The sequence below is a fragment of the Sceloporus undulatus genome, chromosome 8 (genome assembly GCF_019175285.1).
Source record: "Sceloporus undulatus isolate JIND9_A2432 ecotype Alabama chromosome 8, SceUnd_v1.1, whole genome shotgun sequence".
NCBI lineage: Eukaryota > Metazoa > Chordata > Lepidosauria > Squamata > Phrynosomatidae > Sceloporus > Sceloporus undulatus.
The window spans coordinates 20,711,826-20,736,233 of NC_056529.1; the positions used below are offsets into that span (position 1 = coordinate 20,711,826).

General features: G+C 41.9%; 1 protein-coding gene across 6 annotated transcripts in view; it reads left to right on the forward strand.

Moving 5' to 3' along the window:
* Nucleotides 1-23,602, forward strand: part of LOC121914666 (BTG3 associated nuclear protein) — a 153,515-nt gene extending 129,913 nt beyond the window's left edge. For all 6 annotated transcript variants that reach the window (XM_042438264.1, XM_042438268.1, XM_042438269.1 and 3 more), the window contains 2 exons: nt 16,309-16,452; nt 22,680-23,602. In XM_042438264.1, coding sequence (XP_042294198.1) covers nt 16,309-16,452; nt 22,680-22,751 — 216 coding nt within the window. In that variant the 3' untranslated portion in view covers nt 22,752-23,602. The remainder of the gene's footprint in view (nt 1-16,308; nt 16,453-22,679) is intronic.
* The last annotated feature ends 806 nt before the right edge of the window (nt 23,603-24,408 follow it).

The window sequence follows — 24,408 nt, forward strand, 5'->3', positions numbered from 1 at the left end:
GCCTGTTTCTGCTGCTCAAAAGCTATTCACCAGATGAGAACTTGGAACAATTATAGGCTCCGCTGGCTGGAAGATTTTGCAAGCTGCAGCCCATAAAGGAACATGTCCAAACTCTGCTCTGGACACACTGCCTCCTTCTGTCACCATATTGGCCCCTGTTACAACTCAGAATATTGCGTTAGACAATCTAGTATGTGGTTTCTTTCAAAAATGAGATTTGTGTCAGCTTTGTCAAAGATGCACTCATGCGTACGTTTCTTTGACTTGCTGGATTGTGCTGAGTGTTTCGTTTTTTAAATATATTGAGATTTGCTACGGATACATGTCAAGGGGTTCTTGCGCTGCCTTTGGTGGAGGGGTCTGTGACAAAGAGTATGCACACAAAGGGCAGTTCTCAATCCATGTAGAGAGATGAAGGCAGAAGCCAAACGTGAAGCAGACAAAATGTATTATAAAAATATCAAAATCTCATAGACAGTCCCATATGTCAAATAATCATAAAAAATGTGAACAGCCTTAGTAATGACACAGTTGTCTGGAAGGAGGGGTTTTTAATAAAGTGGGAATTTCCTCGAGAGTCAGGCGCTTGATTACTACCATACACAATTCCTATAGCCTTTTTTACTATGTGTTGTATTTGTCTTTACAACCCTGTGAGGTGGACTGCTATCCCTCCGTAGGAGGCACCAGATGAGGAGAATCAGATACTGCTGCAAGCTGTAAATGTTTGCGGTAGAAATCAATAATACCTTACGTGAAATTGATTTTTGAAAAAGCGTAGGTGGTAAAACAGACATTTTTGCAACACTTCAAAAACTTCAGACAGTGACGGCAATGTGAAATAATCTAAATAAACCAAAATCACCACTAATGTATTTAAAGGAAATGCTGTCTTAAAATATTGTCTTTTCCAATCTCTTGTTTTGTGACATGCAAACAACCTTAGTGTTAAGAAAAGGAAATTTGGCTCTTCATCTCTGGCCCATCAGTTAATATTAGCTCTCACCAAGGTAGAAAATAAGGCTTTGATTGATTGATATATTCAGTTAACATTTACAACTTGGAGAAAAATTATTTCCCTATAAAATGAATAGCTGGGCGTCCCAGGAATGTAACTTGCTTGTAGTGGATGTGATAACTGGGAGACTTCAGATTCCAAAAACTCCACTGGATCCCAATGGAGAGCAATTCCCTTTCCCTCCAGAGTAATGCAGTGAACTGAGAAGTCTCAGGGAGTGGCGTTATTTATAATAGGTAAATATTATTATTATATTTCATGATGCTCCATGGATGTTCATGCTCCCAGTTTGGAGGACAACCCAAAGGGGAAGTTCTCTGGTGCACGCAACATGGAAGGTTTTATTTTATTTATAGCATTTATACCATTTCCATTCCAGTTCACAGCAAAGGCCTCTGAACAATTCACAATCCAGACAGAATAGTAAAAAGCACACTGGCCAACACACACACACACACACACACACACACCAGCGTCATAAAACATCACCCGAGGCAAGAACGCAAGCCGTAGTTTCTCCAGATTCAAAAATCCCATCAGCTCTTTCACAACCGCTGTTTGGTAGGGTTTGCATTAAACAACCTTCCTGGAGGATTGTATTTGTTTTGTGCTCCCTTTATAAACTCTGGGAAATAGCTATACTTTAATAACCTGGGATAGGTTATAATAATAATAATAAATAATAAATGTTATTTATATGCCGCCTCATCCGCAAGGTTAGGACTTGGAATGTCCTTGCAACCTGAAATGGCCATCATTCCTTGTATTAAGTTCTGCAAGTTGTAACTGGAGAGCAGGTCCGCTGGAGTTGTGTAAAGCTGTGGTTGCATGAAATCTGGTTTTCATAGCTGTCATACTTTATATAGCAAGAGGTAGCCTGGCAAAAATAAAAATATAAATAATAATAATAATAATAATAAATTGCTCCCAGCAAGGCTTCTGGGAATTCTCTCGTATTTGGAAGGAAAGGCAAATTAGAACTGAGAAACACCCAAACACTCTTTTTCTGTGCCTTATTGTAAATGTATGGCAATATTCGTCCGCTTTACCCACCCAGCGCACTTTTCTTGGGCACACTGGCAAATGCCCAGTTTCAACACGGGTGGGAGCATGAAATCCTTAATAATTTCTTCGCTTGGAAACTTGAAATGGGTCTGCGGTTTTTCCACCCAGATGTAACATGTTCTCTGTGGCGCATGGAGAAGAAAAATGCTTTTTATTACCACATGCAATATGGATTCTTTACATGAATCGAGTCTTGGCATTTTTCATTCCCAGTGCAGTTGCAGAAACTATATGATAGCTGCAAATCTAATTGTGCTATAATTTGTATGAAGACCAGATTTTATCCACTCCAGATGAGTTCCTCTCCCCACTTTCTGAAACACTTAATCTATTTAAAGGGGTTCAGACCCTCCGGCTGAATAGCTCTGCATTGAAAGGTTATGTGTAGGAGCTGACTTGAAACGGCTTTGTTAGTTTACAAATTTAAATGACTAAATTTAAACTCAAGCTGGAAAAGGGAGTGTAAAATATACCAGCTGTAGCATTCTTGATCTTTATCCGATTTTGTGTTTTTGTTGAATATGGCACTCAGTCCAGCTTTCCCATCCAACTTGAAATTGATTTTCTTTCTTAATTTTGAAGCATATGGTGTGTATGCAAAGAAGAGTGGTGTGGTGTGCAGCGCATCTGAATTGTGTATGTACAAAAGAAGAGAAGGATTGTGTTTCTTCGGCGTTTACTGGTTCATCGGGAGATTTCTTTATTACGCTCACATAACTAAGAATATTGCTCCTTATTGGTCATTTGCTTTCCTGTATATAGAAAAGACATGTTTGGCTGATAGAGAGAAAATTCTCACTCTCAACAAGAAGATACTTTTTAAAAAATTCATTGATAATATACAGATTTTTATCTTCTAATTGCAAGAGGACTACTTTTCTCAAAGTTTTGTTGTTGTTTAGACTCCAAGAGAAAAGGAAATGTCTACCTTTTTGAAGCTTGTGAGCTACTCTTCTGCATAAGAAGAGGCACCTTTACTTATTTTGGGGACAGCCTTTTTGAACGTGGCCGAAGGGACATCTATTTACATTGGCGAAATACTTAAAGGCCTTGTTAGAACCCAAAGAAACACTCCCTGCCTTTCTTTTTTTGCTTGAATACTACTTCAATATTCTCCCAGTTGGGTATTCAACTGAGTTACAGAACTGGCAGCGTATTGGGAACGCCAGATGTGAACTGTAAGAAAACAATAGTCTCAGCTCCAGAAGTTTCATGGAAGTCTGCTTTGGATTCGCACCCCATATTGCTCTCGGCTTCCCCCCAAAACTGAAAAAAAATTCTACTCATTGGAAAACTTAACATGCATACAGGACTCTATTAGGGTAAGACATCAGAGAGAAGAGGACCTTGGCTGGCCCAGACAGTTAGTTGACGGCAAAATATATTGCTGTATAGCGGAGACTGTCTCAATGTTAGCCGCAGGCCAGGAAGAACTGGCTCAAAGCATCATTTAGGTCAGTGCAAAGCCCTCCTGAGAAGTGAGATGGAGCTATGCGCTTCTCAGCACTTCTGACAAGTCACAAGGGGACCGTTCATATTTTAGGGTCTCCTGCAGCTTGTGTCTACGTTTGCCTTCAACAAATGGTCCCTCCAACAAAATTACAGTCTTCCATCAACAGGCACTACTTCAGAGCTCTCTGGGAGATGCTTGTTTTTGGACCCTTTTGAAAAATTGAACTGAGGTCATCAGATGTGCAAAAGCAAATGTTCTTCCATCGAGGGATGCATCACTCATAAGACAGGACTTTTGATAGACATGCTCCTTTATCCAAGTACAAAGGTGTTACCTTTATATGGCTTGCCTAAACCCCGTCTAATCGAAGATAAATTCCCTTGAGCTCATATGGAAACACAGGCCCAAATCCTTTTGTTGCTCCCAACTAGAGTAGACCCATTAAACCAATGACTGATTACTGAGTTAACACAGATATAAATGTCATTGTTTGCAGTGGGTCTCTTCCAGTTGAAACCACCTATGAGATTTAGCTCTTGCTGTTCCTGTTTTCATATTAAACCAGCATCAGGTTTTCACATTTCATTAAAACAATTTTGCAGCAGACAGCATGCAATAGTTATTGTCTAGCAACAAATAAATAAAATCAGAAATAAAGGAGAGGAAACACATGGCTCTGAGATCAGAAATATCGCCACAGCCAAGATGATCATAATAATATGGTTTTCATGACATGGTTACTCATGTTAATTCGCACGATGTGATACCAGGACAAAAAACAGTGCATAAACAAATATCTTGTGTCTCAAGGGTAGCAACTATATGAGTCTTCAAGAAAGAGTCCAAAGTCCAGAAAGGTTGGAAAGGTTGGGGCAAATAACAAACTCACGTTATCCAAGAAATCAATGTATCACCAACACAGTGAGCCTAAGTTCGAAGTATCTCCCTTAACCTTTTTGGATCCCATCTCTCTAATGCAATGAACATATTGAATTCTAAAATCTTTACCAGAACAAGTGTATTTCTATTTGATTTTTCCCAGGGTGAAGTTTAACGGAGTCCCAACTCACATTTTTAAGGCGTTGTATAATGCTAACATGTCAGGTTATTGGCACCAAGTCGGAGAAAACTCGTTGATGGGGAACGGGGAAGGAGAGAATATGTCTTCAACCACCAAGACTTTCACAAATGGGAAACCATCATCTGCATAACCTTAATGTTGAGGATATGACACAGCCAAACAATTTGACAGCCTGCTAGGGTTGATTCAGTCTTTAAGGCTTTAAAGGAAGAAAACTGCATGTTTGGATCATTAGAAAGTCCGGTGTGGAAGAAGCATCCATTCTGTCTTCACTGGGGGATAATAAACATATATCAAGTCTTTGCTGCGATTAAAGAGCAAGCAGATGTGCTATGCATTTATAGCAGGCTCTTCTCCCACCTCTGCTGTCGAAAAATGTAATGGAAGTGATGCAGTTGCCAAATGAAAGTCTTAAGAGGTCTGGAGATGTGAGGCTCACCCCAAAGGAAAGGATTATTCTTGTAGTATCACTAGTTTTGATAAAAGTCCTTTCTTGGGGCAAATAAATAAGTATGAGAATACTGCTTTCCTTTCTTTCATCTAGAGAATAGGCTTCAGCTTTCAATTATTTAACTGGTTAGATTAATAATTTAAAATCCCTTTCAACTGAAAATAACAAAATGAATTTCAACATAAGGGATAAGTGTTGGCTTTTATACCTGGCGGCCCAAAAATGAAATGCACAAATATTGGATTGGTGACACTTGGCTTGAAAATCGTCCCTCCACATTTGCGGCTTTGACTTTTGCACATTTGATTATTTGTGAATTTGATTAATATGTTTTATCTAGGAATCTCAAGGCCCTCCGACGCAACTCTGCCGGAAATTGACCATACAGTTGCACTGGAGGACTTAGAAATTACTATCTAGGCATTTGTAGGTTCTCCAGTGGGATTCTGTGGTCACCTTCTGCCAGATGTTGACCATAGAGTTGCGCTGGAAGACCTAGAGATTTGCTAGAGAGGTAAAAACATTTTCCCACTTTCATGGGGATCCCAGCGAATGAGGAGGGCCAAATGTATATGTGGAAAGGAGCTACTGTAGAGGTCATAGTAGACTGCAAGTTGAATGTAACAATGTGATGCAGTGGCCAAAAAGCCCTAGTACAATTCTGGGATGCATCAACAGGAGCACAGGGTCCAGTCTGAGGGAAGTCATAGCACCACTCTGTTTTGCTTTGGTCAGATCTCACTTGGAGTCCTATGTCTAGTTTTGGGTGCCATGGCTCAAGAAGGTTATTGATAACCTGGAATGTGTCCAGAGAAGAGCGATCAAGGTGATCGAAGGTGTGGAAACCAAGCAGGAATGAGTTAAGGAGTCAGATGTGTTTAGCTTATACAAGAGAAGACTGGAAGAAACCTTCAAATATATGAAGGGATGCCATGTAGAAGATGAGGCCAGCTTGTGTTCTGCTTCTCCAGAGACTAGGGCATGAACCAATTGACTCAAATTACAATGGATTCCACCTAAACGTTAGGAGAAACCTCTTTACTGTAAGAGCGGTTCATCCATGGAATAGACTCCCTTGGAAGGTGGTGGAGTTTCCTTCTTTATATAAAGTTGGGGTGGTAGTCTTATTTAATTTTTAATTAATAATCATTAATAATTTTCTATGGAATGAGCAATGGAAGCACAATGGTGGTTGCCTCATGCTTTTCTTGCTATGACCATCCGCTTTCGCTTTCTCTCCCAACTACAAACAGCTTCTGCAAGACGCTGGTGGAAAAAATGTTTTTCTACCTTGGCAACAAAGGCCATATTTTATATGCTGTTTTGCTTGTAGTTCTATTTTTATGTTATTTTTTTTAAAACTCTGACTGCCAGTTATGATGTAAATTAAAACATTTGTAAAGTTAACTTACTTTTACTACTTGTTTCTGCTTTTTTTTCTCCCCGGGTGGAATTTGGTGCAGACCTTGTGTTTTGAGTATAAACCGAAGCACTACAGCGTATGATTTTTATGTCCTGAGTTGTGTTAGTGGACTTTGCAAGAAAAACACAGCTTTGGTCTATAAAATTATTAGTGGATTCCAAATATATTCAAAAAGCTACGGCTCACAGAACTCCTTTGCAAAAACCATGATAGCCATTTAGCTTAGCATTCATGGTCATCTTTGCATGCATTTATACTGTAGAAATAATGCAGTTTTACACTGCTTTCACTGCCATGGCTTATAATGCTATGGGATTTGGTGATTTGTAGTTTAGTGAGATATTTAGCTTTCTGTGTCAGAGAACTCTGGTGCCCCCACAAACTACAAATCCCTGGGAATCCATAGGATGGAGCCGTGATAATTAAAGCAGTGTCAAACTGCATTACTTCTGCAGTGCAGATTAGACCTGTAGCATCTGGCTCATGCCGTATTCCTAAAGTGGAGGACAGAGAGTGGTTCTTCTATGCTTTTGGGCTTCTTTTCTTTGAAACTGTTGGCCACGGTACTCGCTAGTTCTGTTTCAAGTACGGTTGTTTGGCTCCTTTGTGGCGATGGCCTGAGAGTTCGGTGAAACATCCTCCTGGGGTAAGAAGCGGTCCATAAAACATCTGTTCCTCTCGGTAAATGAGTGCATCTGCCAGTCTCCTGAAGCCAGAGTAGGCAATGTCTCCTTAACTTCTTAAGCCAATTTAAGCCTGAACTATGACCGGCAAATTAGCTTTTTGCAGTGGCTCCAAGCAAAACAATTTTACAAACAGAAGAAAGTAAAAAGATTTGGAAGACACAGTCTCCAATATCCACAATGGTTTGCAGTGCTTGAAATAGTGATGTCAGATTTTCCTTCACTGACCAGGAGAGCCTCAGTCCTTGTTCTTCTTCCATGTAGAATGCTTTTTCTTAGAAAGGATGGCATGACTAATAACTCATGGGCACTTGTTGTTTGTTGTTAGCTGCCCTCAAGTCGGTTCCAACTCACGGTGACCCTGTGGATGAGACATCTCCAAGAATCCCTATCTTCCACTGCAGTCTTGCCCAGATCTTGCAAGCTCTTGCCCATAATAACCCCCAGATTGAGTCTGTCCATTTGGTTTGTGGTCTTCCTCTCTTTCTTCTTCCCTCTACCTTTCCTAGCATTATTGTTGTTTCTAGTGAGCAGTGCCCTCTCATGATGTGGCCAAAGTACGATCGTCTCAACTTGATCATCATAGCTTCCAGGGAGAGCCCTGGGCTGCTATGTTCAAGAACCCTTTTTGTTTGTCTTCTTGGCTGTCCATGGCATCATCCTAAGTCCTCTTCTCCAGCCCCACATTTCAAAGGAATTGGTTTTCTTTCTGCCTGCTTCCTTCACTACCCAGCTCTCATATCTGTACATGGTCATTGGGAATACAGTGGCCTGAACGATTCTGACATTAAGGCTGCACCTCCATTGATTCTGCATTATGGAAGTAGCCAAACTTGTTATTAGAAGTGCAGCTAATGCTGGAGTATTTCCAGTGGGAGAGTGGACACTGGTTTTCATGCGCCCACTAGCAGAAACTCAAACTCAAATAAGGGCCAAAAGCCCTTTGGAACATTGTTTACATTCAACTTGGTGTTGTGTACCTTCAAGTCATTTCCAACTATGGTGAACCCGGGATGCCTCTACCATGGGGTTTTCTGGATAGGATTTGTTCAGAAGGGGTTTATCATTGCCTTCCTATGAGGTTGAGAGGGTATGACTTGCCCAGGGTCACCCAGTGGGTTTCCATGGCAGAGTGGGGATTCGAACGCTGTTTCCAAAGTTGTAATCCAGTACTCAAACCACTAGATCACCCTGACTCTACAATACCATTTCCCTCTTCACAGTCAGAATAATGTATCAGCTTCTTAGGAGATGCCAGCATATATTTGAATTGGATGGTACTAATACAACTTGGATGCAGAGCTCTTCCCCCCAGAATAGCCTCTGTGATAGTTTACAGAGAAGGGAACTAGATGAGGTAACTCTTCCTCCAGCGAGAAGATAATATCCCTAAAACTTTTAATCAGTGATTCATTAGAAAATGTGCCTTTGTATCAGTGCCAATTTTCCAGTCTGATTTCCACCACTTTGCTTTGTCTTGTCCTTCAGTGTTTGTTTGCTGTGGGGTTTTCCCCCCTTTCCTTTTCCCTTTAATGTCATGCTGCCCTGACGATTAAGCAGAGACAATCTCCTGATTTCACCAGGAATTAGACAGAGGCTCAAAAATGATGCTGCTTCTTCCAAAACTTTCAAGGAGTTGTAATATATTAAGTGCTTTTCATCCTTTTTTCGGTGTATGTCTTAAGTTGTTTTAGCATCATTAGTAGTTTGATGCTATTTTAATATTGACATTTGGTATATTTTTTAACTATGCTGCCATCCTTTTAATTTGTAAGCCACTTTGAAATCCCTGTCTTTGCAAAACAATTAAATAAACAAAAAATACAGGTACAAATAAAGATGGTGACAAAGGTACCCAACATAGTTTGAGCATGCCTGGCTTCAAAGCTTTTTAAACTGCTGAAAGGAAAATTGTGGATCACCAACTTTTATTTTGGACAGATCTGGTTGTTCTTGACCTTATTATTGTTGTTGTTATGTGCTTCGACTGATGGTGGCCATATAAATGAGAGACCTCCGAGAGACGATATGATGAACAACCCTGTTGTGGTTTTACAAATTTAGGGCCATGGTTTCCCTGAATGAGACAGTCCACCTGTAATGCAATCTTTCTCTTTCTAATGCCCTCCACTTTATCAGGCATTATTGTCTCAGATACCTTCATACCTAAATCTTCTCTGAATTTACTGCAGACGTCATCTTGGGATTCAGTCTAGCTGGACACACAAAATGGCCAAATGTGCAGCCAGAATATGGGTCCTTCAATTTCTTCCCCCGTCTCTTAATATTCTTCCTTCCTTCCCCTCTCCTCCTTTTTATCATTATTTATATCCTGTCTTTCCCTCCCAAATTGGGACTCAAGGCAAGTGATCATCTTGTCTGACAAAGATTTCTGTCTTAATAATGGAACATCCAATTCTAATCCATAAAGTATAAGCTGATACGAGAGACAGTGTGGTGTAATGGCTTGAGTGCTGCTAGGGCTCTTGGAATCTAGAGTTCGAATCCCCACTTGACCATGAAAACCCATGAAGTGATCTTGGGCAAGTCGCTCTCTCTCACCTTTGGAAAAACACAATGGCAAACCTCCTTTGGACAAATCGTGCCAAGAAAACACTGTGATAAAGTTGGAAATGAAGGAGGCAACAACAACAGTTGACATGGGAAGGCTGTTCTACCAGTCAAGTGCTGTGATGGTGACCAGTCACAGCAAGCTGTATGGGATTCAAAGCGATATTAGTCAGTGACAAGGAAAATGCCCTTTTGCTGGTAATCCCTAAAGGTTTGCTTTGCAACCTTTGACATCTTTGACACCATGTTGCTTCCTTTCCTTTCCCTTCCGTTTATTCAGTTTTCGCACAGAAGTTCTCAGTGCTGTTATTTGTTCTGCAGGCTCTTTCAGTTGCAAATGGTTTATAAATAGCCAAACTCTAAAGAATCAAGACCTGATATGTGAAAGGAGCAATTTATTTCATTGCATCCTAAACTAGGAGACAGGAAGGAACAATGAGGCAGGAATGGGTTGGTTAGGGAACCCATTCCCATCTTGCAATGTGTTGCTGAATACTCCTCAATATATATAAAAAAAATAGTGGAAAATTTAGCATTTGTCCAACCAAATTAAAAGCAAACAAAATGCCCCACCCAAAATAACACTAAACAAAAGTACAAGATCACTTGAGCATCTCTTTTGTCGATTTTAGCATTGGTTGTATCTACTAGCGGAGAGCTTGACCAAGTGGTCTGTTCTGTTTTGGTTTTTTTAAAGCATCTTCCCAGGCGGAAATATTTGATGTCAAGAGTCAACATTATACCCTGAAGAATAATTTCAGGCAATAAACATTAATGAACCAAGTATGGGATCTGAAGCTGTATCTTCAGAGGAAAAATTGGGGAGGCGGGGGAGAGAGAAGGAACATGCATTACCCTTTAATACTTCCCTCCGTCGGACAGTTAAATGCTAATTGGGAGCAATTTGCTGGAGATGAGAGCTATTTTTAAATGGAATGAAATGGAGCAGAGAGACAGAAAGATGCATGGTCTGGCATGCACAGTTTTGGAATAAAGGGCTGTAGAGGAAAGGCCATTGCTGAGCTTTGCATTGAGATGGTCCCAGGTTCAACCATTTACAACTCTAAGTCTGGGAAAGAGCCCTGGCTGAAGCGTAGATAATGCTAGTCATGCTGGACCAGTGATTTTTAACTGGGACCATGCCACTCCCCTGGAAAAGCTGTATATTTTGGGTGTTTGTGTGTGATGATGGGACTCACTGGATCTTTAGAGTGGTAAAGCTTATTCTTGTTGTTAAGTTCCTTCAAGTTGACTCTGACTTGCTGCGACCCTATTCTACCATTTTACTTGTCTTCTTCAAAGGCTAAGAGAGTGGAACTTGTCCAGGGTCACAAAGGGATCCTGTAGCATCTTTGAGACTGAACGAGAACAAAAAAATCTAGCAAATCTACAGTCCACTTTGATCAGGCAATTCCTTCCTGATGTTGTTGGAGTGCAATTCCCATCAGCCCTAGCTAGCCTAGCCAATGGGGTAAATGCTAGCAGTTTTAGGTTAATAGGATCTGGAGGTTCATGTGATTCCCCCTTGCATTTTAAGCCAAATTACTAAATCTGTCTTTGGTTTTGGGATGCATGCCCCTTACCTGAAATCATCTATTTACCTGGGAAGGCATTTCTGCTTTTTTGGTTTATTGGCCAGCTCTAACCTGTTCTCTATCAGTATACATGAGTTTGGGAAGCCCTCTGGAGCCGCGAAATAAAGTTCAGCTTTGAGGCAAACTGTTTATTTAGGACGTTTGTGTCGAAACGTTCCTTTTATTTCTTAGGGTCAGTGGCAGGTAAGAAATACAGAACTGAACTGGTGGTCTAGATATCCTATGAAAGGCCAAACAAAGGGAGCATTCTTGCTCCAGAATCACTTGCCAAATTTTTCACATATATCTCCCAGCATTTTGCTGCAGGAGAACAAAGACTGCCTTGCATCTGGAGCCCTAGAATAACTAAGCCCCGGTTATTAGTATTTATCTATTACCTTTTCCTTGTGTACTTTAAATATTTTTGGAAACTTCTGAAAAGGAATGGAACTTTTAAACAAAAGAAAACAATCCATAGCCCATAAACTTCCAAGCGGAATAGACACTCCCTCCACAATTCCTAGTTGCGTACTGTGTGCTCTTTCATCTAGATTTAGAGTGTGTGAATTGTGCACCGGTTGCATGCTTTTGCATCTATGCACAATACTCATTGGTTGGGCAACATCGCAATCCTGTAATGAGATTGCATTGTGTAATTGGGTTGTAGCTCTGCGGGCATAAAGTTTGACCACAATGTAAAATCTTGGTCCAGATGCATTTGGGTCCTTCTGCTGTATCAGATGTTGTTTTCCTCACAAAAGCACAGAAGCAATCACCACTTGTGCCAACTCTTTGGCACTTTAGCTGTCTGTTTTCTACAGCTCTGATACCAAAAATTTAAAGGCAAGGGGAAGGGAGGACACAAATGCAATGTGTAGAAACTTCACATTTACCCAGAAGTGCAGCTTCCATTTGTTCAACCTATATGCAGAAAATATAACAAGAAGAGCAGGTTTAGACAGATGAAGGAGAAGTGAGGAGGAAGGAACATCAACAGACTTAGGTATGCGGATGACACCATAATACTAGCAGAAAACATCACAGACCTGGAGCAATTGCTGAGGAGGGAAGAAAGCACAAAGGCAGGCCTGTTGCCAAACATAAAACAAAAATAATGACCATGGAGGATCTACTGTATATACTCCTGTATAATTCTAGAAATCTAGGTCAAAAAATTGACCCAAAAAAACTGAGTCGACTTAGCCACTGGTCAGTGTAAGTACTGTATCTTAACTCTTATTTAAAAGAAGAAACCATGCTCTGGTGAAAAGCAAGAGTACATATAATCTGTCCTGGAAGCACTGACCCCTTCTACTCTCTCATCTATCCATCCTTAAGAATAAGCGCAAAGAGTTACATCTGCCGGAATTTTGTCAATTCTTTGACATTGTTTTATATATTTTATACTAGTCAACGACCGAATAAACTTCTACTGATGCTGATACTGAGCAAAGGTATACAACCGAGCACTAAAGTTAGAATCCTCCAAACCATTGTATTGCCCATCATCATGTACGGGTGTGAAAACTGGACAGTGAGAAAGGCAGATAAGAAGAAAACCAACACATTTGAGATGTGGTCCCAGAGAAGAGGGTTGAGGATATGTTGGACAACCACAAAGACAAACAAATGTGTCCTTGAGCAGATAATGCCTGAATTTTCCTTGGGAGCCAAGATGATCCAATTGAGGCTGTTGTACTTTGGCCACATCATGAGAAAGCATGAACCACTGGGAAAGACAGCGATGCTAGGAAAGTAGAGGGCAGCAGAAAGAGAGGAAGACCACACACCCGATGCATAGACTCTACCAGAGAAATCATGGGCATGGATTTGCAGGAACTAAGTAGTGGAGGGCAGGAAGTCTTGGAGATGTTTCATCGACTTGGTCACCATGAGTTGGGGCCGACTTGAAGCCAGTTAACAACAACAACCAGCTCCCAGGTTATCTTGCCATTTGATGCAGCCATCTTTCTCTGAAGGTGTCCTTGGCACCTTCCAGGTACCCTTTAAAAGGCTTAGGGATTCAGCACAGCTGAGGCAATATTTCATTGCTTACAAAAGCACATCCCAAGAAAACCCTCTCTGCAGTCCTGATGAGGAAATAAATGAAGAATGTGATCTTTGGTGGAGAGTTCAGTAGTTGTTTGCATTGTCTGCTAGAGACAGTATGGCTGGTTGGTCGGTGATGCTTTTGGACCGTAGGGTTGGTCCTCTTTGTCAGTTGATAACAGAAAAAGAAGGAGGTCCTGTGCCAACTGGAGAGGAATCAAATGTACTGAGCTGTGACTGAGTCTGAGTTGGCCCATGCTTTGGCTCAGCCAATTTAAAAATAATACACTGCGATGCTGTATTGGCTTCATTTCCAAATTCTTCTGCGGTAAAAAGATGAGTTCTGGGGTTGGGGGGGAGAGTAGTATATTTTCTCCCAGTGTTTTTATCTGTTTTCAGTAATAATTCCACAGGCACGGCAGTAGTTTTGAATGGTAGCTATAAAATAAATTAGATTATAATCTGTACTCTCTGAACTTGCTTTCTAACAGCACCGTGGACAAATGTTTTAATGAAGAGGCATCTCCTTCCCTGCGCCCTCCATTTGTCCAGGGAGGGTTCGCTTGCATGTATTCTTAATCTCTTAAACCGCAAGGAACTATCTTTTAAACATTCCAGGCCAATAAATAATACATTTTACCGGGCGGATAGAGCTGGGGGGGGCCCTCCATAAATCACCCCCAGCATTCCACTTGTTATGTCTTCAGTTTACTTACAAACAAGTCTGGTATTTCTACTGTAAGCAAAATATCTCATCCGTTCGGCGTGGCAGATTCAGACAAATCTCCAAAGTGGAAGGAGTATATATAGTATTGGAGGCTCTATTACAACCTGTGATTGTGTGCGCATGTATATCTGTGTGCTCTTAAGTCGGCTGTTGACTTATAAGGGACATGAAAATGATCACTGGCCCCCACTGTAGATAATGGCATTGCCATGAAAGATCAGGTTTGTCTTCAGAGTAGTGCAAAGAGCATTGCAATGGGACCTTGGTATCCTCTGAGGATCCCATCCATACCAAATCCATAGATGCTCAAATCCCATTAAATACAGTGGCATCATGAAATGGTGTTCCTTCTACAAAATGGCAAAAACAAGGTTGGCTTTTGGGAACCTATATTTTTTTTTAATATTTTCAAGCCATGGAAGCTTGAATCCATGGTTAAAAAAAAAATCCATGGATACAGAGGGGCAACTATATTTTAAACAGTGAATGGACGTTAGGGCTGAGCTTGGAAAAATACTTTTTAAAACCAGAATTCCTTAGCCATCATGGCTCTTGGCTATGACAAGACTGAGAGTCATAGTCCAAATGGTAAATTTTCCAGTCTCTATGCTAGGCTTTCTTCAACCATTATGAACCCTTATTCTATCATGATCAGAGGCAATAGTGTTCTAACATTATGATCCCAAACCTCTGATCCTAATGTAATTCCTGTGCAGTCTTTAGTCATCTTACAAAATTCAGCTCAGCAAACAAAGGAACTCTATTTTTATCCATTGCTTCCAATAATCCGACTGGGAATGGGGCCTGGATGCAACCAAGGTATCTTTTTTTTTCCCTCCCAGAATTTAACACATTTGTTTTCTTTTGCTAAAAAAAATATTTAAAAAAGAAATCAAGCCTTGTTTCTTGTTTCAATCATTGCCCGAGTCTTTGGAATTTAAATCAGAGTTGAATGGATAGAATCAGCATCTCTACCCGCAGAGAAGGAGTCAATGGAAAAACTGTGGCATTATTTTCTGGAGCGCCAGTAGTTTGCCGTAAAGCCTGTTTACCCAGATGTCTTTGACCGTTCGCTTATTTCAAGGTTTGGACCGAGGTTTCAGAGCATGGAAACAAAAGGTTTTATGTGAGAGGTTTTCTTTTTTGGGGCATTCATTGAGACATTGTGCAGCCGTAATGACAGAAAAGAAAAGAAAGGGAGTTCTGTTTTAGGAGCGCTTTTGTGCTGACTTGCATGAAAAGGTATTCCAGATTCCAAGACTTTATGAATTGTTAAAGGTTGTGATTCTGGCTCTTTTTCTAAAAGACACACAAAAAATGTAAGAAATGAAACAACCGGCACATTTCAACATCTTGATGTCTTATATTTCACATAGTAGCAGCATTTTCAGCCAAAACTTTCCTCTTATTAGAAGACGGTCTACGTATTTATCCATTTATACCCTGCCTTTCTCCCAATTCTGGGGCTCAGGGCGACTTCCAAAAATTAAAACAAATACAATTCAAACTAACAAAAACAGAAGAAAAAAATGTAAAAGGTGCATGTGCATCAAAGATAGTTTTAAGTCACTTGCTTTAAGAATCTCCTCATTCTAGCGACCAATGTTTCTGAACCAGATGGTTTGGATGTCAACTCCCAAAATCCCTGATCAATTGACTATGCTGTTTGGGGCTTCTGGGAGCTGGAGTTTAAAACATCTGGAGTACCAAAAAGACGGAGAACTGCTGGCCTAGCCAAGAACAAAAATGACAATGTTTGCATAAAATACCACATGTTATGGGTTGTCAACTCCCAGAATCCCTTATCATTGGCTAGGCTGGTTGGGGCATCTGGGAGCTGGAGTCCAAAACATCTGGAGTACCAGAATGATTGAGAACTGATGGCCTCGCCAAGTACAAAAGTTACAATGTTTGCATAAAATGCCAAACATTATGGGTTTTGGATCATAAGAGGACCAAGTTTGAAATGGCTGTTGAGATGGGAAGAATTTATTTTTCACCTGGGACTAATGGTCTATCAGCCTGTGTCGTTCCCACCCCATCCCCAACCTTCTGGGAGCTCTTGTGGTCTAACTTAATTGCTGCATTAGATGAAGAGATAGTTGGGATTTTGGGTTCTCGCATCTGTTTGTGGTTTTACAGATGTTCCATGATGCCTTTGCAGTGAAGTCTTCTTACACTGGACGTTCTCTCTCTGTTGGTTTTGCCTGCAGGTGCTTCAGGGTGCGCAGTTGATTGCCGTCGCCTCTTCCGATCCTGCAGCTGGTGGCGTTGATGGATCTCCACTCCAAGGGAGCGATATCCAAGTCCAGTACGTCCAGCTGGCGCCCGTGACGGACCACTCGGCCGCTAACCAAGTGCGTAGAGCTTTGCACTGTTCAAAAGGCAAGGATGCATGAGAACCGTCAGGGCAGCTGGGATGCCATCCGCAAGCATCCAGCTCCTTCTGGGCCTGCAGTTCTCAGTTGTTCTTGTCTAAAATATCTCAGATTATAAATTCAGTCATTTTACTGCATACGTTTCTCCATCCCATTTTGAGGATGGTGGACTTAGACTATGATGTAATGCTGAATGGCTGTGATCAGGGCTGGAAATCTGAACTCTGAAGTCTGTAACTCAAATACCACTTGCGTACATTTGCTTCTTTTGCAGAAGTTATCTTGCTTTAAAAACACTGAAGCCCCCACTCAATATCACTTCTCTTCACTTCCTAAGATTTCCTCAGACACCACTCTTATATTTTCAAGCTTTTTACAACCATCGGTGCCAGATACAAGTATTTTATATGTTTAAAGAAGCTGATAATCTCAGGAAACTTAATTCCATGTTCCTTACAATCACCCAGAGACTTCTTTTTAGGCTTTACTCCGTCATGAATTCCTTGAGGTGGAAGCAACAAAAATACCTGGAAATTGACAACATCCATGAATGAAGTGACCTAAGGTGCATTTACACAGTAGAAATAATGCAGTTCGATACCACTTTAACTTCCCTGGCTCTGTCTCACAGAATCGTGGGATTTGTAGTTTTGTGAAGCACTGACATTCTTTGCCAGAAAAGGCTAAAGACCTTGTAAGACTACAAATCCCAAGATTTCAGAGGATGGAGCTGCAGCACTTAAAGTAGTGTCACACTACGTTATTTCTACAGTGTAGTTACACCCATAGATGATCATGTTAGAATCTGAGGCTCCCTCCCTTTAAGCCTTTTACTGATGACTCTTATACTGATGAGTTAGAATGGTAGTTGTCAGCCTTTGGTCTTCCAGATGTTTTGGACGTCGGCTCCCCTAAGTCCACCCAAGTATGGCTCATAAGACAAGGATTCTGGAGATGTCCAAAACATCTGGGAGATCAGTGGTTGAGAATCTCTGAGTCAGAGGCTGTGCTTCAGAGTTTTTGGAAACAACATTCAAAAACCACGACATCTCAAGCAGATCGAATCATAGAATCATAGAGTTGGAAGAGACTACAAGGGCCATCCAGTCCAACCCCAATCTGCCATGCAGGAACTCTCAATCAAAGCATCCCCAACAGATGGCCATCCAGCCTGTTGTCCTGATTCAAGCAAGGGATGAGCTTCTGCGTGGCTTACCCTATGTCTCTCCAAGAGGTGTGAATGAGAGACATCTTCCCATGTGCAGAAGATGATAGTGCCAACACCTTCCCTTGTCCTCAGCATGCAGTGCATTCATCATGGGTGGCCACTGCTGCCCCAGCATCTTTGGCTGTGCACCAGAGTGTGTGGCTTTGGAAGTGATATGGAGGCTAAGCTTGAAGAAAGCAGCAGGAAGACTAGCCCAGGCAAAGCTGCATGAGCTGCTTTCCCTCCCCAAGGGTGAGCCAGAGACAGGGTCAAGAGTGCCAAGGGTCAGAGCCAGAAAACCAAGTCAGCCCAAGGTGAGTCACTCTGGGGCTTGGCAAGTCTCTGTCCCAAGAACTGTCTGTACTCTTTCCTTGGCCAAGTAGGGGGAAAGGTTTGGCTTCAGAATCAGAGGCGATATAGCCCCAGTATCTCCTTCTAAATCTTTCTGGAACTGTGATGTTCTGGAACAAGCTCTGCAGTCATGGCACAAGGTGATCTGGCTGGGGAGACAACACAGCAGCAGCAAGTCACAGACACCTTGCCCAGCGGTTGTGCTACTGATACAGTATTGCCGCATACAGTGCTTCCATTCCTAGAGGTCAGGCCCAGTCGACTTTTCCATTCCCAGCCCCTGTTTTGTTGCTATTTCTAACCTGGCTGCGACCATTGGCTCAGAACAGCGTGTTCCATTATTTAAGTTAGAATGGTTCCCCTCTACTTAACACACAGCTTGTGTTGTTTGCCAACCTGAGGTGCCTCTCTCTGTAAATTATAACTTTGCAATGTTTGAGTTGATCGGACATGAGGGGGAGCAGGAAGAGCAGCCAAAAGCCTCATGTCTCCTGGCCCTCCTTTTGGGAATTTTGCATCTCCGTGTGAAATTTCTGGTAAGGGGCAGTATAGCAGCTTGGAATGGCCAGCATACATGGTTCGCTTTGGCACAGTTCCTTTCTCAGTGAGACACAGAGCAGAGAGAGGGTCATGTCCAGGTGACTTGCCACTGTCAGGCATATCTGTTGCACCTTTCCCTATAAAACATTTGGAAGCACTAACACACATAAAACACATACTATATCAGGTTTAAGGCCTGGGAAAGGGACACCGTGTCTTCAGTAAAATCTGTTGTTGAGATATGCCTTCAAGTTGACCTCAACATATGGCAATCCTGTCATACAGTTGTAGGGTTTTCTAGATTTCTTCAGAGGAGATTTGCATTGCCTTCCTCTGAGAGAGTGTGACTTACCCAAATTTGCTCAGTGAGTTTGAGCAGTAATGCAGACCACAGTCTTCCAGAGTCTTAGTCCAACATTCAAACCACCAGGCCATGCTTTCTGTCTATGTGCAGTGAGCTCTCCACATGTGTTGGGGTTAGGGATGCAGGGCCTCTGTGAAAGTGGAAAAACCAAACACACGTACACACAACTCAACACTTTTTTTTAAACCTGAAAGACCTCTCTAGGAATCTTTACATTCTCCAGCGCAATTCTGCAGTCAACATCTGCTGGAAGTTGACCATAGAACTGTGGTGGAGGACCTGCAAATGCCTAGAGAAGTGTTCTCTTTATGAATCTCTAGGTCCTCCAGTGTAACTCCTGGCAAAAGTTGGCCACAGAGTCATGCTGGAGGACCTAGAGTGAACATATTAATCAAATCTGCGAACGATCAGATCCGCAGAAGTCAAAGCCACAAATGTGGAGAGCTGACTGTACAATCTTTCCCTGTAAAATATTCAAACCTTGTTTCAAGGAACCTTCCCGTGTGGAGACCAGTCATGTCAAACCTGATTCTGTAGAAGATAACATGCCTGTCTTGTGATTTTATGACCTAAATCCAACTTTTCCTGTCTTGTGATCTTGTAATCGATCCATTGGATCAATGAAAACTTGGTAAGCCAACAACTATCTAAGTTCCATTTTTTTCCAGTACATCTGTTCTATTTGGAACTAATAATTGGACCTAGGCCTATGTATATTAAATGAATGCTTTTTAATTTCACTGCTTTCAGGTTTACCTTGAAACTGGTTAGAACTGCACTTGAAGTATCGGAATTGCGTTCACCACCCGCTTTCCTTTGGCAGGTTGTCTGTACCATGGAAGGGGGAACTGCCCTGGCCTTTGGTACAAAGCATGGGAGAGGTCCTATGAGGGTAGCTTTCCCCCTTTCCTCTAAGGGGTCCTTTAAAATTTTCCTTAGATGAAGACAGAGACACTCCCTGTCACCCAAAGTGATGCTGTAGACTGCTGTCTTCATGGCAGGAGACTCCGCTCTCCTCCTGTTTGCTTTTTGGCATCTGACACCTCCGAAATGATGAAGCGTTCACGCATCATATAATCAGAAGTGTTCCCTTTTAGCAAACGGCTCTCCTGGTTATTGGCCTCCAAATGTTTCCATAAATTACCTTCCCTTGAATCCAAACTGAGATGTAGGGAGCTGGGGAGGTTCGCATTCACTGTGACTTCATCTCTCCCTCTTGGCTGCTTAGATTTTGACAAGAGTCTGCCGGGGTTTTTTTTTTGAACCCAGCGATAAATCTCTACATCTGTCTCCCACCCCGTTGGCAGCGAGAGTGGAATTGCTCTCTTTCAGACACTTTGTGCCGTGTTAGCTTTTAATATTGTGGTTAACCACAAAGATTTATACCATGCTGCAGATAAACTGAAAGGAATGTGGAAACTTAAAAGAGAAGGAGGGAGGTGTATGTAAAAATGCAGACAAGGTTAGAAATAGGTTTACTGGTATTTGTGGGGCCATTTGCAGACCCTCGGATAGTGGCAAGATAAGTAGGGGGTCTTGGCAAGGTGGATGCTGAAAATAGAATATGTCCAGGGGTGGCACAGGTATGGGGATGTTGTATCTACAAGGGTGTATGCACACTGTAGAAATAATGCAGTTAGACAGCACTTTAGATGCTGTAGCTCCATCCTATGGAATCCTGGGATTAGTAGTTTTTACAAACTTTTGATCCTTTTTTGCCAAAGAGTGCTGGTTCCTCATAAAACGACAAATCCCAGGATTCTGCAGGAGGCAGCAAAAGTGGTGTCCAAGGGCATTATTTATGCAGATGCACCCCCTGTTTCAACCCTTTCCTCATATTCTTCTATCTTAACACGATGGATCAGCCCAGGAATACAGAAAAGCAGCATTGTCAGAATAACTAGTCATGGTGAAATCTTCAGGAAATGCTTGCTTACTGTATATACTCACATATAAGTCTAGAAATTTTAGTCCAAAAATCCTAGGCCGACTTATCCACGGGTCAGTTAAGTACTGTACGTTAACTCTTACAAAAAAAGAAACCATCCCGTGGTAAAAGATTATGCATAATCTCCCCTGGAGGCACCCTCTTGTCTCATCCATCCAGCCTTTAGTAGGAACACAAACGGTTATGCCTGCTGGAATTTTGCAAATTCTTTGACGCTGTTTTCCTTTCCATCATAGGTTTTACCCTCGACTTATCCACGGATCATATCAAAATCCATAATGTTGCCCCCAAAACCCTCTACTTATCGTGGAGTATATATGGTAACTCCCCAGATTTTTGTGCTTTCCTCTTTTGTTGGCCAATGTCACCTGTGACTTGCTCAGAGGCAACAAAAGCGACAGCTGGCTGTGTCCAAAACATTCCAGGCTGGTTTCGGATTCTCCAGGCTTAGTGCTTTCCAGATCCTCCGCAAAGCATAGGTATTAGCAGCCACCCACCCAAGAACTGGAGTTGGTGCCCACAGATGAGGCATTTGTGCAGCTAACGGGGAACAGGCTTGTGACACGGTGCAGAACAAGATCGCTTCAGGCATGAACAGATGCCAACATGCCCGCTCTGCTCCCTTAGACCCCCTCCCTTGTTTATTTTTGTGTGCTGATTGCGTTCTTTCCTTACAGAAGTCCTAATGGTTCCTGACATGTTAAATTACAGCAATAACATTGGAGTACCACACAAGATTTGTTTTTCCTTCTCTCCGCTGAAACCCTGTGTGAGGGGAAATGGCTTCCGCTTAAAAACCAGCTTCTCCAAAGCCTTCTGCATCTGGCTAAATTTTGGAATAATTAACCCAGGGCTTGCAAAAAAAAAAGTTAGCTGTTCCTTTTAGCAGCTTCTTTTTCCAGGTGTTTGGAGAGCTGCTTCGGCTCCAGACAAATTACTAATGTGAATGTTGGTGGTGGTGAATTGTGCATATTCAACACAAGGGGAAGTGACCTATAAAATGGTTGTTGGGGGGATAGGAGGCCACCGGATGCTGGGGGCGTCTGTAGCAACATGTTATTCCTGGCAGAAGAACAAACAGAACGAGGCAGTAACTCATTTCAAAGTGTTTGACCTTCATTTGGAAACAAAGCCTTGCCGTTTTTGAAGTTTGCAGCGGCTCCTTATTAATAAGCTATCATTTACCACTAATACAAAGATGTCAGGGAGGAAAACAGGGAGGCTTCCATCTTTTGTGCACCTTTGGCACCAAGATTCACTTCCCCGCTTTCTTTCCAGTGTGACTTGCCCCAAGCTCACCCAGTGGGTTTCCGTGGATGACTAGGGATTCGAATCCTGGTCTCCACAATCATAATCCAGCACTCAAACCAATACGCTACACTTGGATTCCTGGTAATATGATAGCCATAATTAAATATCTGAAGGTATCTCATGCAGAAGATGGAAGGAGCTTGGTTTTTGCTGCTCTGGAGACCTGAACACAAACTGGTGGACTCATAGTACAAGAAAAGAGATTCCACATAAATGTTAGGAAGAACTTCTTGACTGTAAGAGCTGCCTTAGAGAATGGTGGACTTTCCTCCTTTGGAGGTCTTTAATAGAAGTTGGATGGTCATCTTTTGGGAGTGCTTTAGTTGTATATTCCTGCATGTCAGGTTCATTGGACTCCATGGTCCTTGTGGTCCCTTCCAGCTTTTTTATTCTGTTATTTTAAGTCAGCCACCTCCAAATGGGTGGCCAGGTTCTGCTGACATTAAACTGTGCTGTGTTAGCCTCTTTTTCTCTCTCTTCTACAGAATGCAGATTCTCTTCCATCGGCGATCCAGCCAGAAATGCAAATAGACCACGGAGCCATTCAGATCCAGTGAGACGAAGGCCGCAGGACGAGGAGGAGCAGCCATGGAGGCTCCACTCCCCTTGGCCTTGGCAGCTAAAGATTTCATCCAACACTCAAGCGGAAAAGCAAGTATGTAGCTCCTCAGCCCGGACGTGGACGTTCTCCTTTGACTTCTCCCGTACATATGTGCGTGGACCCACCTCCATTGGTCTCATGGTGTGGACCCAACACACAAACAGAAAGGATGGCCTTCATGTCCCAGGCATCTCATGCGCAACGCTGTTGGAGACGCCGCTTTGTTCAGTCCAGAGCAAAGGCCATGGTTTAGCCACTCCTGAAGAAACTAACCCAGACCTTGCTGAAAGGCAAAAAAACCCCAAACCCTCACTAATCTTAATTAATTAAAAACATAACAAATGAATCAAAGTACCACCACTTCATCTCTCATTGGTGTCTGTACATACCTTATCAGACACCCACTTGTCTAGCGGCACACACTTTATCACAAGAGTGAGAATCGAGAATGCAAGTATATTTTTAATTTGCTGTGTTTATATCAAAAGAGAGAGAGAGAATGAGAGAGAAAGATGTATTTAAGAAATGAACTGGGGAGGGATGGGGCAGACCATTATTACAAAAGTTATCTCTTGTTTTGCTGCAGGTATTTTTTGTTGTTGTTGTTGTTCTGTTCCAGTATAATTATCCAATATTTGCAAAAAAAGAGGAAAAGGAGAGAAAAAAATATCCCCATCGTATACACACAACCAACCTTTGCCTTTTTGTTTTGTTGCTTAACTACTTTTCTAAAGAGAAAAAAAACCCTACTATCTAACCTTGTAATTATGCATTTCTAAAGAAATAAAGGTGTATTTATGAAGACCATCTTTCTTTTCGCTTGTCTCTGGATTAGGACTGTTTTGAGGGACCTTTCAAGAAACGGCACTTTCCGCTCACGTTTGGCTTCGCTTTGATAGCGTTTGCAGTGCCTCTTCAAGGGAGATAAAAGCGCCATGTTTCTTCTCACTTCTGCCCACTGATGTTGTCTATGGCACCCATGGAGTGTATATTTTTAGATGTTTGCAATTTAGGGATTTTTGTTTTCCACAATTCCACCCCCCACCCCACCCCAAGTGCCTTTGTAAATGCAAACATACAAATATAATGAATAAAAAAGAGCATCTGTATTTAGAAAGCACAACAGTAAAACTGGTAGAAGACTAAGTCGATTGAGGGTTGAGAGTGAATGCAAATGCTTAGGAGCATCGAAAGGTTTTCATTGAATGCTACCATGATGGTTAGTGCCAGGTAAGCTTTCTTACATCCTAGAGGAAAGCATAACCAAGGTTTCACAACCAAGTAAGTACTCTTCCTTTCATTGCAACCGACCTCGCCTCTGGAGAAGAAACTCCAGAGATATTGTTGACTATATTAAGTAAGTGAGCCTTCAGGTAGTTGGGTTATAAACTGTACAGGATTGCAAAAGAAAAAGAGCTTTCTGTGCAGAAAGTAGCATCCCTTCACCGAAATATTATTTTCTACACAGAAAATGCTGTTTCTCGCACACAACAATCACATGTGAATTTTGTGTAAAATAAGCACTTAACTGCAGAGATTCTTGTTAGTCCAGGATTCTCCTCCTCAGAGTTTTTTCTTACCATTTACTGAATATGTTTGAGTATTCTTCCCAT